Raw genomic sequence first — 18193 nt, 5'->3', positions numbered from 1 at the left:
TGATTGACAACTGCTTTCTGCAACCCAATGGCTTCGCAAACATACCCATTTCTAGTTTTGATTAGCTCCATGACAACCATTTTATCATCAGTATAGGTTAATCATACCCTGGAAACAGTTACATTATTTTGAAGCATTCAATATATCTACCCAATGATAAAGGCAATGTGTCAAGATTATTTGAATGGCATATACAAGTTTGAGCAAGATGTTATATTTATTTTTATGTTATTTTTGTATAAATTGTTTGCCTCCATCAGGATCAGTACCAGCTTTGCTACGATGTCATGAATCAACATCTGCATCAGTTTGAAGAATATGCCAATCTGGACATCCTGTAAATTAAAGAATCAATGTCATTCCATTAGACAAAGTTCCTGTGCAGTGAAATCTTGTGATTCAGTGAGCCATCTCAGACCCATTCATTGGACACACCTCATCAGATAAAAGACATCTGATCAAATATTTATCCTTTTTATCTGCAAGACAACTCTGTATCTTTGATTGGAAAAGTCTCATGTAACCCCCAAAATGGATTTTGCATTATTATCCTATATATTAACTAAATAACTCTGTAAAATCAGACAAATACATGTAGCAAAAGACATAAGATACGAAATTGTTATCTTGAAATTGACGAAGCAACTCTGTCTCTGAATTTAGACAGATTTCATTTAATAGAGCTTGGACAGTGTCTATATGGAAGGAATAGTACTTGATGATAATTTTGGAAATAAAAATGGGAAATTATAAAGTGCAATTATTTGGAAATGCTAAGGGTTGATTATATCAACACATTCCAACTCATTTATTCTGCTTGGAAAGTAAGTAAACTCTCATGACGAAATCTCATTGAAAATCAATGAAGACGAAGACAGACAAAATGATGAATATGAAGGACAGAGAGAGAGAGAGAGAGAGAGTGAGAGGGGGAGGAAATATAATGCCTCAAGCAATAATTAAATATATTTGTTACCTTTAATGCATTTTATTTTTTTTTACTAGTTGATATGAATCATAGATATGAACTATGAAAGCCATGTATACATTTTGTATTTAACACTTGTATTATAATATAATGAAAGCATGATGCTATCGGAATGTTTGTTCATCTGCTAAAACCAAGAAATTGTCTAATTCTTATTTGTTTCCTTCTAATTATAAATTGCTATAACTTGTCATTTTTTATTATTGACAAGAAAGTAATACGATTATGATAAACTGTATGCAACGTCAATGTGTCCTTGTTTCCCTCCCTTTCTCCTCTCTCCCTGCTCTCTTCCTCCCCTCCTGCCTCCCTCCCCTACTCGTTCCCCATCCCTCCCCTTCCCCTCTTCCTCTTCCTGCTCTCTTCCTCCCCTCCTGCCTCCCTCCCCTACTCCTTCCCCATCCCTCCCCCTTCTCCTCTTCCTCTTCCTCCTCTCTTCCTCCCCTCCTGCCTCCCTCCCCTACTCCTTCCCCACCCCTCCCCCTTCCCCTCTTCCTCTTCCTGCTCTCTTCCTCCCCTCCTGCCTCCCTCCCCTACTCCTTCCCCATCCATCCCTTCCCCTCTTCCTCTTCCTGCTCTCTTCCTCCCCTCCTGCCTCCCTCCCCTACTCCTTCCCCATCCATCCCTTCCCCTCTTCCTCTTCCTGCTCTCTTCCTCCCCTCCTGCCTCCCTCCCCTACTCCTTCCCCATCCATCCCTTCCCCTCTTCCTCTTCCTGCTCCTCCTCCTCCTCCTCCTCCCCCTCCCTCCCTCCCTTTTTTCTTCATATTCCCTCCACCCCCTAATTTTTAAAAGGTTGATTTTGTACATTCTACCTATAAACAAATCAGTTTTTCAGGTGATTGGTACACTTTCAATGTTGTAGGCTTGGTTTCCGTATTTTGTAATTGTGGCCATATAATTAAGATATCAGTACTACCATATATATTTCTGTCAGGTAAGTTGCTGAAAAATCATGATACTATCAATTGTAATAATTTTGTTATGGTATTGTTTGTGTACTCATTTTAGAATTGCATTTTGCAGAAGTCAAGGTTATATGTAAAGTACTGTAGTTATTTTGTTATATTATAACATTCAAAGGTATATTTTCTTTCTTTGTATTTAGACTGGTATGGATTTTACATGTATATTTTGTTGTTTATAAAAATGGTGAAGCAAATCTATCGTATATTCCTAATTTTTTATAAGGGTAATTTTACTCAACTTGCATAAGAATTTCTAATATAGTACTATTGATATGTTTTGTACTACATACCTTCTTGAATAAGTATTTTTGAAATAAATGTGCCCTTAAGTTGGACTGGGTCTTGCACACGTTTGTAAATACAATGATGCGTGTATATGTTTTTTAAAGACAATCAATATTGTTAATATCATAATTAGGCATTATTACTCGAGTTGTTAAATTGAATCACCAGGAAAATGTCATTTATTTGTATGTACAATAAATATGTTTTTAACTTTGCCAAGAAAAACTTATCTGTGGTACCAGTTGTCGAGTGAGAGTTTTGATAACAAAGAATGTATGTAATGTAGACATGGGAAATTGAATCCCTTGACTAGGGTAATGATAATTACAATGTAAAGCGCTTAGAAACATAGTAATAAGTGCTATTGAAATGTGACTATTATTACTATTATGGGGAAATCAATATGTCTCTAGAGAAGAATTGAGCATTGTTAATAAAAATGTATCGTCAAATCGTTCTAACCCATATTTGTCTCCGAGTTTACGAACATGAATTAAAAATATGATTTGTTGTGATGGATTCCATTTCACGATTCCACTTTTTCATTGCTTACCTTGATACAATGATGTACCATGTATCTAACTGCTGATTCAAGCAACCAATTGAATTTTAGGAAGAAAAACAACTTTTAATTTATCAAAATTTATCAGATACAGTATAAAAATTTGATGGTATAAACAGGACTGAAAGAGTCAAGTTAGATTACAATGTGTATGTAACTTTAATAAAGCAAAATACTCTGTTGAAATATCTTGACTTTCTTCATACAATTTGAAATCAACCTTAATTACAGGAAGAAAAACAAGAGTATATATATGAAGCCAAAAATAACAAACATAGCATTTAAAAATTGGCAGTATGAAGAGCACTTAAAAGGGTCATTGTGTTAACAATGCCTAAGTGATGTGGATGGCATTCATTACACTAATATAAAATGACATTGCTTTTGGATTTCAGCCATATAACTACATTGTAAGGCCTCGTTCACATTTAATTTTATAAAGCTGTTTTTTTTTTAATGCTAATGAATGGAAACTGCACAAAACTATGTTTAGCCATGTCATATCTGAACAAGCCTTTAGTGTGCATTCTAATGTTTTAACATACTTTTTGGTACATTTGTATTTCAGTGTCGTAGCTAGTGTTAAAGCTTTTACCTCATGAAGGGAATCATACATGTTATAATCGCTGTGTATGCTACTTTATTCTATTCTATTCTTGAGTTAGTGGCCTTAGTTTTGTATCTGATAGAAATTTGTTCTTTTTATCAGTTATTTGAAGCCTGAAATATGGTATAAATATTTATAAATATAAAAGTGATACAAAACGTTTTTGTAAGGGTTGTTGGTTGATGTAACATGTTTTACTTGTAAATCTATACGTGGTCAGGTACTTACATCTTTTTAAGTGGCAACTAAAATTGTTTGAAGTGGCAACCAAAGTGTTTGAAGTGGCACAAAATCAATGTGTTCTAATTGGCACAAAATCAATCTCTCAAAATGATAAAATATGATAATTGGAAAGTTGCAATCAAAACTTATCTTGCCATTCTTTAGTATTAAATGATTTGATTGAATCTTAGCCGAACGATAAGTTATAATGTAAATGGAAGAAGAAGGTGAAGAAGAAGAAGTGTTAAATTCAGTATAGGCTTCAAGACTTTCATTTTGTCTTGAAAATGTATTTCATCTTGATATCTACTTAAAACTGGAATGTAGTTATACGGAAATGGCTGTGAAAAATGTAGTTTGATAGGCTAGACAACAGGCTACACAGTTTTTGATAAACATGTATTTGTACATTTCTGTTACAGAAAAGAATGATGTATGATTAAATGTTGAAGTGTATTAAGGTTCTGTAATAAAACGTACAATGTTTATCTGGATCAAAGAGTATATTTTTGAAATAAATAAATTTACCAGATCATACCGCTCGCAAACACTTTCAAAAACCAATATAATGCAACTTCGCTCCTTGTTGAATAAACATGCAGAATAGGGTATATAATTGCCTTTTATAGTTCTGAGACCCTAGGTTAAACGGGTTTTAGCATTGTAGACAGATCTTTATTAAAGTACTATTTTGAAAACAAAGTACAACAACTGTCTTGCATGCGTTCTGTTTCCATCCATTTTTAGATACATTCATGATTACCTGTGATGATGGAATGACGTTTACATCATCAGTGATTAAAAACTTTTAGGTACCTTACTTTTGATGGATTTAAAGGTACTATGTCTCATTTGCAGCCAACATCGAATTCTGTAGAACTTTGCAGGAATTATGAATATGTCACGTATGTGCTATATGTGAAATTCAAACGTTAGCAGTGTCCTATTATATTATTCAAATTATCCAAGGAAACCTGTTTACGTTCTAGACTATTGTCAGACACTATTGAGTGACTGACCGACTTCTATTTTTCTTTAGTAACAACATACATAAAATGAGCTGCAAAGGTACATGAGCATTTGTCTACATCAATAATCCACTTCTTGAAATGACTAAAATTAAACTGATTAAATCTCTGTGCAGCACACAACCTTTTTTAATGCGTACGTCCCACTTCCACAATTTGTCTTTTCCAGACTGTTTAACTGAGCCAGGCTGTAGACAGTGGTAGACTACCCCTGAATGGAGGTATAGTAAAGCGAATACCTAGGTCTAATATGAAGGGAAATACACAATTTTGTTATTCTTTTTAATACCAGATGTTATTTGCTGTTTGAATTTGTTATCTTCATAGCCTTTACACATTTATGAAAGAGCAGCTGCATTTTTATTATAATGAAGTTCGGTTTAAAAGGGCCAGCAAAAATAGTTGACAGCTTTAACATGAATAAACTCGAATTATTCTTCCGAAATATTTTCTATTGACCAGGAATTTCAAATTGTCATCTGGATGATAAACTGTGTATCTTCCTTTCTCATCATACAGTTACTCCAAAGAAGGAGCGAGTGTGAGAGAGAGAGGGGGAGATATACAGCGAGAATGACAGGGAGAAACAGAGAGAGAGAGAGAGAGAGAAAGAGAGAAATGAATATACACGGAGAGAATGAGAGAAACATGGAGAGAGAGAGAGAGAGAGAGAGAGGGGGTGGGGGGGGGGACGAAAGAAGTTAAAAGGATCTATCTATCTAAAGGTTAAATTGAGTATGAAATCACACAGTTCATAGAAAGGAAGTGTATTGAATATCAATCAAGCGATCCCAAATAATCGGGTCAACTTGATTTCTGTGAAAGAAATTGAAAAAAGCATTATTCGTGTATGCAATGGATTTTTCTCTTTCAAACAGTTTCGTCGAGGTGCACTCAGTCGTCTTGTTTTGACATAAAAATGTTGCACTGGTATACAGTGCAAATATATATATATATATATATATATAGTTGGTGATAGTGGTCAAATTTGAATAATTGCCATATAACACTGAATTCAACAACAACATCAGCAACAACAATTTGCATGTCCCACACACAAAAGTACTGAAAACGTTTAAAGGGAAAGTCTGCCCTGATAGTTAGTTTGAATAAAAGCGGAAATATGAGAAAAGCACGTTAGTGACAGTTTGACCAATATCCGATTAAAAATAGGAAAGTTGTGAGTTGTCTTCAGTGAAGCACAAACTGGCAACGTTATACTGTGACGTATTTTATGAGTTCCTCTTGAAACTGCTCTATACAGGAAATTCATTTTATTAGTCATTGATGATGGAATAGATTAGGTTCATACAGGGGTTGCATAAAACATGTTTGCAATAATGATATTCAAGGTGAATATATGATCTCAAACTTCCTAAAGATATATTTTTTTTAAAGTACATGCAAAAAAAGAAAAGAAAAATTATTGCTCACTAACTCCCTCCCACCCCCACCCCCTCGCTTTTCAAAGTATAATTTTCAGATTTGAATAGGGGGAACCATCGGAGGTGAAGAGGGCACTTATCTGAATTGAAAAGTAGTAACTTCTAGTACCTGAAAAGGGCAATTTACCAGAGATAAAAAAAAAGGGGCACCGATAAGAATGAAAAGGGCACATGTGAAAATAAAAGGTGAGCTTATCCGAGTTTAAAAGGGGTAGTTATTAATAGGGAAAGGGGCACTTCTTACAAAGGAAAAAGGGCATTTGTCAATGTAAAAGGAAAACCTCTAAGATTTGAGTAGGGCACTTCTCGTACCTGTAAAGGGGCACTTACTGGAGATTAAAAAGGGCACTTATGAGAATGGAAAATGAAAACTTATTGCAAATGAAAATGGAAACTTGTAGAAGAAAAATGGGCACATGCAAAAATAAAAGGGGCACTTATCAAAAGTCTAAAGGGGAAGGGGCGCTTTTACAGATCATTAGGGGCATTTGTCAAAGTAAAAGGGGGCACTTTTGGGGTCCTTAAAAAGGTGGGAGGGCACTATGCCTCCTGCCGCCCCCCCCCCCCCTGGAGCGCAGCCCCTGGTCTACCCGTAAAATACATGCACATACCTCATGATGAGATGATAACAGGGGAAAACGACACGATTCTAGTATTACCGGAAATAGCATATAATTTATTACAAGGTCCATGACCAATGCAGGAAATAGAAACTGTTTCCGTCCATAGATATCATCATAGCTCACTTATTATATCCGTAACAACCAACACAATTGTTTGCGAAAATAGAGCGGTACACAGTCCTATAGTACAATGCTTGATACAGTTCTTCATAGATAAGAAAAAAAGAAAAAAAGCTTCTGTATATTTGTATTCAATACTAGTCCTTAACAAGTACCATCAGGGCCCCATCTTATAAAGAGTTAATATTAATCACAACTTACTTGCGATTGATATCAATCGCAGCTATGAACATAAGATATAGGAGACAACAAACTTGCGATGGATTTGAGGACTGGCGATTGATTTGGAGCAATCACAACTCTTTATAAGGCGGGGCCCCGATCGCAGTAAACATTCCTCGCAATAATTACAGCATCAGTATCATTGGAATTGAGGATAACAAGTACTATCTTCATATTTTTGTTACTATCAATAGACCATAATAGATGAATGGTTTACTTTTTCCATTTATTCTCAAATCCATGGATATTCATTTGGATAGGAAATGACACAAAGGTTAGAACTTTTGTCCCGTATTCTACTAAAATTAAAACCCGGCACTGGGTTTAAAGTGCCTCTAAAGTTTAGGGAGCCCCAAATTTGCCCACTATTTACCATTTGCAGGCCAAAAAATTAATAATCATCGATATCGCAGGTTGATGAATTTGTTAATTCGTCTGTTGCTTTCATGTTGGGAATTACTATGAGCACCCTTTAAGAAAACGATGAGCCTGGAAATCGGAAATAACTTGTTGCTCTCAAACATTAACGTACCACCCCTCCCCCCCCCCCCCCTCTGGTTAGTGGTGTTAACACACAAGGAGGAGTACATTGTCTCGAATTTGATACATAGCATAATCGAATTCCTTTTCAATTTCAATTTTAATTTATTTATGTTTCCAACAAAACATTACAAATTATTTATAAACATTTACAACAAATGTAGAAATACATATTGGAAACAGAAGGGTCCACTAAAAAACAATGCTTGTACAAGTGTGAACACCTCAAATGATACTTAGGAATAATAAGTAATTAAATTAACAAGTCCGTAACTACACAAGGAACTACATAATAGGGGATGTCAACAGAGACGAGAACGAGACAAGACAGTACTTTACATGACAAAGATGGAAGAACTCGGTCATATTACACAAAGAGTAGTCAATGCCAAAAAAAAGAAGTGATATAGATCGGGGGTACAGAAAATAAAACAAAATGATGAGCTGCATGTGGGATTGAGAAGAAGATGAGGAAATAGAAATGCGCATCAGTCACAACATTTATGTACTGGAATAAGATCACAGGCCATGCAAAGCTGCTCCGTCCTACCAGGATATATAGCCCTTATGGATATAACTCCAAGCGCAATCGTTTTTTTAATGTGTATATAGAAGTCCCTCGATATATTCATTGGACTTCACTATTGGGCACTGCGTCTCACTCTCTGTGTTTCTGTGATATTGACAATGTCCGGGGATTCAATACTTGGATGGTTTAGGATGTTCCTGTCACTTACTCTGATATGGATTCTTTTATCTACAACAGGTTCGTATGAAACTTACTGGATGTTCCTAATAATCTATTCTAAAAGAACGGGATGGCCTATGAAATTCATATGTGTCGACACTTTTTTATTTGTTATCACAAGTCAGTCAGTTTTTCGAGAACGAGAAATTTGGAATGTTTGGAAGTTCATACACTGTAATTGGTAATTTTTTTTTCCTCCTTCAAGTTAGTAAGGCTTTCACTGCATACAATTCGTTGGACTGAACTTACAATGACAATGTCATTCCCCTCTTATCTTTCCCCTCGTATTCACATCTTTCAATATCCCCTTTTCTTTTAATTTTACTTCCCCATCTCTCTCTCTCTCTCTCTCTCTCTCTCTCTCTCTCTCTCTCCTCTCTCTCTCTCTCTCTCTCTCTCTCTCTCTATCTCTCTCCTCAGGTACCTTCCTCTGTACCTTTATCTCTTCATGTTCCCAAAACCTCCGGTAAAGGGTTACTTTTCACGCAACAAAGTCCGGTTTGTAATACACATAAAATAGGACCGTATTGACTTTTCACACCGGACTTAGGGGGTGCTTTTAAAGGGAGGGAACATGCATACGCGTACCCTAAACAACACTAAGTGTGTGTGGGGTGGGGGGGGGGGGGGGGGGGGGAGGGGGGAGGGGGGGGGGGGGGAGGGGGGGGGGAGGGGGGGGGGGGGGGGGGGGGGGGGGGAGGGGGGAATGATTAATTCCTCGGCATTGCCAAGTATCCATTTAATACAACTGAGGGTATGGAGAAATGTGGGAAAGACAGAAGGTCCATGGTCTAAATATGTAGGCACTGAGCGAGGACCGAATCCGGGACTCTCGTATGAGAGTCAAGATCATTTACCAACATACCGCAGTTCTCCCACTCTATATAAGCGCTCCAACTGTATGATGGGTAAATAAGTGATACCAAGTGACAATATTTAAGTTGGAATAATATACGGATCAGAGAGGTTGCTATGCTTAGGTCACATATAAACCGGGCCCCGTACGATTTTCCCTACCCGGTGGCTTGCCGTGGATTTAGAGACCGTACGGGAACCTTCCGATTTTCATTTCTGCGGCATGTGTGGTCACATATTCTGCGGTGCACGGGAGGTGCCCGGTGAGAATTGGTCGAGTGAAATGCAAGGCGCCCGTAAGGGTGCAGGCAGGGTGCCGTCCGGTATTAAAGCTTACGGGCTCCGTCCGATGAGCAGGTGCACCCATGGCTCCCGGAAGATGCCCTGCCAGGGCCCTGCCGGGGTCCTCAATGCACCTGGGCGGGTGCCGTGCGGTGCACTGAACTATTGTGTCCTCTGACATCCGCACCTTTTAAAAAAATCCTTGATTTAGCTCATGCTGCAATGATTTATATAAACCTTTACGTCAGTCAGGAACTCCATTACTTTTACAAGCGATCGCCTGTCTGATTATCAAGATATTTAAGATTGAAAATCGAAATCAAATGTTGCGTTTGCCAAACGGTTTTCATAACACTACAGTCTATTGGGGAAAACGAGTAAGGTAAAACCGGTCACTCAAAGGTTTTTACTTTTTTTAAGGCACTTCTTGATCATTTAGAAGCGCAATTTTTTAGGGACTTTCTACGGCCTAACGGTCAGATTAAAACACTGGGAGAATTGGGAGCAACCAACTCAGCACCACGGCGCCCGTGCGGCTTAAAAAACTGTCCCGGCGCCCGTCGGAACTTTACGGCAGCCCCATAAGATGCAATAGGAGCGCTGATCTTAATCTAGGAAAGTGCAAGTTGGGGAGGGGTTGGGAGGTTGGACGAATCGTTACAAAGGATAGACAGTCAGCTAGCGCTTAGAGACTTCGGCGGTAACCGTCTTTATTATTATTATTATTATTATTATTAACTACCAAATGATCTGAGATCTAGATTAGCCTCCCTTTTGGGTAATTTGTAGGAGAGGAAGGAACAAACGTCTATCAGTTGAATGAAATTAATGAAAGGGACTAGAATTAGAGAAGGTGAAAGGGAGTAATGTCATTTCGCTTCTAAATCTCCCTTTCAGTTGTCTTCTCTATTTCCCTCCTTTTTTAATGGGCAACTCGAAAGCGGCGATGGAGGGAGGGAGGGGCGGGGGGCGGGCGGGGGGGGGGGGCTAAGGTGAATCCCTACCGTGAAGATTACCGTTTTGATTTACATCTTATTATCTTTCAGTTGAATGTCAGGAGTGTTCTACATCAGGGTTGAATGTGTTTGGCGGCTATCAGTATGTCTTCTACCATGGGGGCCAAAGGATATTCTCTGCCACACGTGCATTTTGTCAAGGCTTAGGGGGTGACATGCCAATCATTACATCATCTGAACAAAATGTACGTATATACTTTTACGGTCTATAACATGAGGTATTTATCAGAGATTTTATTGAGCAAAAATTGTTATTAAAGGTAAAGACCAGTTTTGGAAACGCCCCCTCTAAAAAAAAATGAAATGGAAGCTCTTATTACATTATGTGAAAGAATATGTTTTGACTAAAAAGTGATGATACAAATTTTGACGGAAAACCGCCTACTAATTGATATATTTGGTAAAATATTATATCTATTTGCCCGGATAGATGTGTGGCACATGTCGCGTAGTCCCATATACATCTTTCTGTGTACAGTGCTTGTAACTTAACCAAGACTGGGCAAAATTTCTAATCATTTTGATGATTCCAGAACCTTGCAGTACACACCAATACTTAGATGATCAACCTTTTCTGATCGATTCCACAACGTTTCTTTCACAATTAATGCAATCGCATGACCAGAACTGATCTCACATCTAAACCTTATATACAGTTAGTTTCCTAATGTAACGTGGCAAGTTCCTTTCAACCGTTGCATACTAACCATGAAGTAAAAGGAATTTTAGCAACTTGTTATTCTTTAGACCAAATGGGGCGGTGAAATATTGCCGAGACTGCTAGCAAAAAATTAATCATAATTCTAGGCCAGTTTCGTAATGCAGTCACAGACCTTTAAATCGCGTCACGTAATCGGAGGGTCGGACAAACCAGCTTCCTGGACAAACAAAGAACTCGCGGTGTGTATAGCAGCCTGCACTCTGTGTGCGTACAATACATACTTTGTTCGTGGGGTCAATCTGCTTATTGTATATTATGCCATGCGATTGTATTGTTTGCCAATTTGGCTAGTATATTTTGTCGGTTCTAGGACACGTACCCCATGGACAACCACCCCCCGGATAACCACTCCCAGTCAATAACCCCCCTAGGACAACTACCCCCGGAGAACTACCCCCTAGGACAACTACCCCCTGACAACTACCACCCGGACAACTACTCCCAAGGTAACTACCCCCTACGTCAACCATCATCTAGAACAACTACCCCGGACAACTATCCTATAAGGGGTAGTTATCCGGGTGGTAGTTGTCCGGGGTATGTAGTTGCCCGGGGGTAGTTGTCCTAGGGGGTAGTTGTCTGGGGGTAGTTGTCCGGGGGGTAGTCGTCGTAAAGGATGGTTGCCCTAGGGGGTAGTTGACTGGGGTGGTTGCCTCCAGGGGTTGATGTCCAGGGGGTAGGTGTCCGGATACGTATTTTGTCATTTGTTTGTGTGTACATTATTGAGCAGATGGCTCTTAATTAAATCTAGGTACAGCCCCCATCACACCAAACTAGTTCTCACTACGTTTTGGAACCGTCCTTGAAGATCCTAAAACGGGTTGTGGTTTGAGTAGAATTCGTAAACAATGTCTATAATACGACCCTAGTACGTTCATAAAGAGTCCTCAATACGTCCATCTCGTCTGTGCCCCGTCCCCAGTCAGTTCATATCAAGTTCAGATCGGGTAAATTTGCCATTTCCAGGCAGTTCAAGCCAGACCGTATATACCGTTATTAATTAGTTCTACCTTGTTCCCAATACGACCAAACCTATTTTAAGAAGTTCAGAGACAGTTCAGCTCGTCCCCAACTCGTTCGTAGTGTGTGTAGAATCACGTCCTGGCTCAAGGGTTATAAAACCCCAGCGCGTTCTTGCCATTCCCTATTCCCGTTCAACTTCAACGAATCAAGCTTTGCAAATCAAGACATTAAAATGAAGCCCCAATCACACCAAACTAGTTCTCACTACGTTCTGTAAAATATTGCCAAACGCGTGCTCAAACTGTGTGCGAACGCAGTGAACGTAGAAGCAACTGTTTACGATCTGTAATAGAACCATCTGTTAGTGCAAGAAATCTTGGAGTACAGTTCGATTCGAATTTGAATATGAGAGAGCACATCACAAATGTCTGTAAATCAGCATACTACATGATCTATAATCTCAGACGTATTCGTAAATATTTAGATAAGGACATTACGAAAGATATTGTACATGCATGTATCACCAATAGCAGAAGCGGATCTAGAGGGGGGGGGGGGGGGGGGGGGGGGGGGGGGGGTTAGGGGGGTTGCAACCCCCCCCCCAAAAAAAAAAAAAAATCCGGGGACCATTTTTTAAAATCTTATCTTTTTTTTTAAACTTGTAATTTTATTTTATTCTATTTCTATGTATTTATTTCATTTATTATTATTATTATTATTATTATTATTATTATTATTATTATTATTATTATTATTATTATTATTATTATTATTATTTCTTTTTGGGGGGGAGGGGGGGGGGGGTTGGGCGAACAAATGTCACAGAGTCCCTTGCCCCCCCCCCCCCATCAGCTTTTTTGAGGACACGGGCCACCGCCGAAGTGACAAGCTAGGCCAGCGTTGCCGATTCTCATCCCCAAAATCCCCACATTAAAAAAAAAAAAAAAAAAAAAAAAAAGGAAAAAAAAAAAAAAAAAAAAAAAAAAAAAAAAAAAAAAAAAAAAAAAAAAAAGAAAGAAAAAAGAACGCACGCTGGAGAGAAACCCTTTCAAGTGCAAATATTGTGAGAAGATATTCAACTCATCTGGTAACTTAACCAAACACATGATAACTCTGGATATAACTGTGTATTTAACTGTTACTTGATTTAAAAAGACGTTATCATGCACTGCTTTTTATGGTCTCCATTGTGTTAATAGATGCCAGGAAAACATCACTTACGGGGTTCAAATAAACACCCCCAAAAAAATCGGCTCGCCGCTTCGCGGCTCGTGGACGATGCTCTGCATCGTCATTATTGGTCAACCCCCCCCTGAGCAAAAAGCTAGATCCGCCCCTGAATAGGCTGGACTATTGTAATGGTCTACTGTATGGGATCCCTGACTGTCAAATAGTGAGATTGCAACGGGTTCAAAACACCTGTGCAAGGCTGATCTGTGGTTGTTCTAAATTCACACGGATCACCCCAATTTTAAGAAATCTACATTGGTTACCAGTACGCCAGAGAATAACATTCAAAATCTTGCTGATTGTATATAAAGCACTTCTTGGTCAAGCTCCCACTTATATCAAAGAACTGTTGAATTTCAAACCTAATCAACACAATCGCAACTTGCGCAGTTCCCGAGATACTTTGTTGCTACAGATCCCATCTATCAAAACAAAAATAACGCTAGGTGATCGAGCATTTGCTTGTGCAGCCCCAAAACTCTGGAATAACTTGCCATTTGAAGTCAGGAAATCACCATCTGTAAACGTCTTTAAGTCAAAACTGAAAACACTTCTTTTTAATTAACTGTACCGTAAATCTAAGCATATCAGGAGCTCTTGTAGCGCAGTAGAATATATACCTAATGTTGGATAGTTTCTGCGCTTTATAAATGTACTATTATTATTATTATTATTATCTGTTTAAGAACTTTATTGACGGGCTCGGACTGGCTTGGACGAAAAGAGTGCTCTGAAACTTTGAGCCTGTTCAAAATTGTCCCCGTCCTGCAATTATACGGACTAACAACGTACTTAAAACAAGATGAACGTACTACGAACGGAATTGCCGTACTTCAGTCCTACTAGGAACGTGTTACGAACTAGTGAAAATGCTTTGGACGTATTTGGAAGAACTAAAACTAGTTAAGAACTGGTTTTTACTGATTGCAGAGGGCTTGGACTGTTTGGAAATTGCAAATTTACCCGATCTGAACTTGATATGAACTGACTGTGGACGGGGTACAGACGAGCTGGACGTATTGAGGACTATTTATGAACGATCTAGGATCGTATTATAAACATTATTTACACAATCTACACCGACCATTACCCGTTTTTTACGATTTTCTAGGACGGTTCCGGAACGTAATGAAAACTAGTTAGGTGTAATGAGGGCTTAGCTTCTGCTAATTGATGCTCGACCACAGCACGTTGTAACACGTTCCTAGTAGGATCGAAGTACGGCAATTCCGTTCATAGTACGGCAATCAGTCCGTTTGTAGTACATCCTCCTCGTTTTAAGTACGTTGTCACTCCATCTAATTGCAGGACGGGGACAATTTTGAACAGGCTCAAGTTTTAGAGCACTCTCCCGTAGAGCTAGTTCGAGCCCGTCCAGGAAGTTCGTAAACAGTTCGTAAACAGTTGATACTACGTTCAACTCCGTTTGCACACAGTTTGAGCTCGTTTGGCAACATTTTCCAGAACGTATTGAGAACTAGTTCGGTGTGATGGGGGCTTACACTATATTTATCCTTGAAGTCGTCTGCTTATTTTCCTGTGATACATATTCATTTCAGCAGAATCTAACTTATCGTCAGACTGGTAATTTACAGTACTAAGATGAGAGAAAAAAAAGGAGTCAGTTTCAAACTTGAATATTGAATATCTTTGAGATGTGATTTTTCTTCACTAATGACATTTAATGTGTTAAATCGTTGATTTAAAGGCAAGAATAATGGAAAAGCATTGCTGTATACGGAACGCGCAATAGCGATTCACGCTATCATAATTATGCAGAAAGACCGGACATGTGAATGCTCGACAAATGCAAGACGTGGTTTAAAGGCACGTAGAAGAGAAGAATTTGATGTGGATAACATAACAAAGCACACATTCATTTGTTCTGAAAATTGTTAGGGGAATAAAATAAAAGGGACCCATAGAAGAACATCCCAATCCACTTCCAGCCGAGGCGACTCGGTCGGAAAAACATCTTGCAGCCAAACCTGTTCGCCCAAGTCCCCGGGACGCGTCTTATTTTTTTCGTATGCAAGCGAGCCCAGATTGAAACAGAGGGAACGAGGTAGAACTACATTAATAACGGGTTTAAACTGGCTACGGACTGGCTTGGACTGTATGGAAATGGCAAATTTACCCGATCTAAACTTGATAATGAACTGACTGTGGATGGGATACAGACCAGATGGACGTATTGAGGACTGTTTATGAACGAGCTAAAATCGTATTATACACATTCTACTCCGACTATAACCCATTTTACGATTTTCTAGGCCGGTTCCAGAACGTAGCTAGAACTATTTTTGTGTGATAGGGGCTTTACTCATGAATAATTCATAAGGTAATAGGTCAGCAGGTACGAAAAAAATCTTCGCCGACGGGCAGGCTAATCATCTAAAGATTCTTTCCTTGGTGTATCCCGTGGTCGAAACTCCTCTTTCTATAAGAAAACCTTGCAGCTGCCTCACCCCCTACTTTCTCCGACTAAATTTCGCACTAATGGGCCTACTTCTGACGCTCATGATTTTCATTTATTGAAGAATTGTGACAATGAGAAATATCTAATACGTATAGTTCGGTTTAGTTCGGACTATAGCGCAAAGTATCTTACTATATACGAACCATTGATCACTGGTCACGTGACAACCTAAAATAAAACAGGAGAAAACCGGAAAAGGTGTATTAATGTGTATTAAGGCGTTTAAGAATTGTCAAAATAAAAAGGAATATTCAATTTATCAGAGTTCGATTATAACCCTACTATTTCAAAAGACAGTAATTATAAACTGTTTTATTTAAATCTATATCAGATATAATTATGACACAAAATTTTCTGGTAAAACCGAACAAATGAAATGAAAGACAGAGATCATCAAATGAATCTGGTAGATATTTATTATGGGCTGTCTTATATACTTTTGTTCGTTTGCCAAAAAAATATACACATAACAAAAATTGTCTTCCCTGAATTTCTCCGGTGGACAAGGAAAAGAAAACAGCGTCAAATATGTTATTTTCTCATTTGTATATAACATATTATTCTTAATTGTTTGACTATAACAAGTGCAAATTAAAACTTACATGTAATTCTAATACTATAACCGAAGTACTCACTTGGCATAATCATCGTTAGCTTTTGAGTAATAACGGGGATGGTGCTTATGCCACATTGATGTAAACATCCAAATTCATACATGTTATATTTATAACATAAACAGGATTTCATAGCCGGGAAATTATCAACAAATAATAATAAAGGTCACTATTACATCGGCTTAGAAGACTTGGATAAGGATGGTACATACAGATGGATTGATGGAACGGACTCTGGGTATGTATCAACTATCATCGTTATATAATGCAATTAATTTTCAATTCGTTTTTATCCCTTAATGATTTATTCATTACCGGACAATATATGTCAGTAGGTAGAATGATAGGCATACGAGCAGGGAACGGTGCACTAGCCATTTAAAAAGGAAGGTGGTAAGCACTTTTCACCCTAACGAATTTAAACAAAGAAAACACGACAAAGACCGACTCTGCAGTTAAATGAGAAAATTAATGTGAAACCTTAAAGCTTTATTTAAATCATTTTGAAATAAAAATCGAATCTATGTCATAAAACTTCATTAATCTTTTAACTATTGCAAATGAATTCCATTTTGACCAAATCTTCATATTCTAGATTTTTCTGAGTCATGCAGAATCTTCCCTTTTTGCATGATAAATTGAATTAAGTCACGTCTCACAAATTTCAAATGGCTAATGGACAATTATTGTTGAAAGCCAAATTTATGTAGAATGCTGAAAGAGTGTCACGCAACTAAATCACCTATGTGAACCATGCCTTTTTATACCCCAAAGAAAAAAATGAAATTAGGTTTTCTTCACTAAACAAATTTGGTATCATTATTATTGATCTGTTATCAATTGTTTCTCATGCTACCATAGTTTACAATTAAATACTTGATCTAAACTCACAAGTATTTCAACGAATGAATGAAAAACTCCGAGTAAGATGCTAAAAACCAACATTTAAATGCCCTAACAACTTTAGTCATAGACACATATTAATTTACCAAAAGATTCAATGTACTTTTTTCCAAAGACGCTTGAGTCGCAATGTTGTAGAGCTGTGTCTCACAAATACCTTCACTGTTTCTGTGGAAATTATGATGTGCATAAATATAAGTTTTATTGTTAATCCTATTTGATATTAATAATTTCCAAGGTACATGTATACCAACTGGGATACTCCTCCATATACCCACTCGAACCAACTATCCGGTCCACCACCTTACTGTGCTGTGATGAGATCTCGATTGAGCCTCACTGACCCAATACATGGACGATGGAATCGAGTATCATGCGCATCAAAAGACGACATATCTGTCAAATACCTATCGGTAGGTATTTCAAGCCGTATTAAGTATTCACCATGTTTAGTCTAATTCTGAAGGAGCGTGTAAAATAACATCCTGCTATTTTGTTTTAAATCCTTATACTCATCATTGGCAGACTGTTCTTCATGCAAATATTTACAATCGAGTTTCTTTTAATATTTTTTTTGTCCAGTTTTTAGCTACGGCGTGTGAAATTTAAATCATTTGTTTATAGTAAGATCGGAAACATAGAGAGAGAGAGAGAGAGAGAGAGAGAGAGAAAGAGAAACCCAATGCAACAATCTTAAATAATCAGTAATGAACACATACAAAAATGAGACCAATTACACGCAACTATAATTATTATTGAGAATAATAACAAAA

General features: G+C 37.9%; 1 protein-coding gene and 1 long non-coding RNA gene across 2 annotated transcripts in view; both read left to right on the top strand.

Moving 5' to 3' along the window:
* The window catches only part of LOC100890033 (receptor-type tyrosine-protein phosphatase kappa), a 49846-nt gene extending 48534 nt beyond the window's left edge, over window positions 1-1312 (top strand). The window contains exon 27 of the mRNA XM_030996610.1: window positions 261-1312. Coding sequence (XP_030852470.1) covers window positions 261-341 — 81 coding nt within the window. The 3' untranslated portion in view covers window positions 342-1312. The remainder of the gene's footprint in view (window positions 1-260) is intronic.
* Window positions 1313-7803: 6491 nt separating this feature from the next.
* LOC115928846 lies at window positions 7804-16806 on the top strand. Its single transcript, XR_004066249.1, has 3 exons — window positions 7804-8375; window positions 10541-10695; window positions 16643-16806. It is a non-coding gene; the product is annotated as an uncharacterized LOC115928846 (long non-coding RNA).
* Window positions 16807-18193: the final 1387 nt, after the last annotated feature.

The sequence above is a fragment of the Strongylocentrotus purpuratus genome, unplaced genomic scaffold (genome assembly GCF_000002235.5).
Source record: "Strongylocentrotus purpuratus isolate Spur 01 unplaced genomic scaffold, Spur_5.0 spur5_scaffold_3, whole genome shotgun sequence".
In the NCBI taxonomy this organism is placed as follows: Eukaryota; Metazoa; Echinodermata; class Echinoidea; order Camarodonta; family Strongylocentrotidae; genus Strongylocentrotus; species Strongylocentrotus purpuratus.
This window is presented reverse-complemented; position numbering and strand designations above follow the sequence as displayed.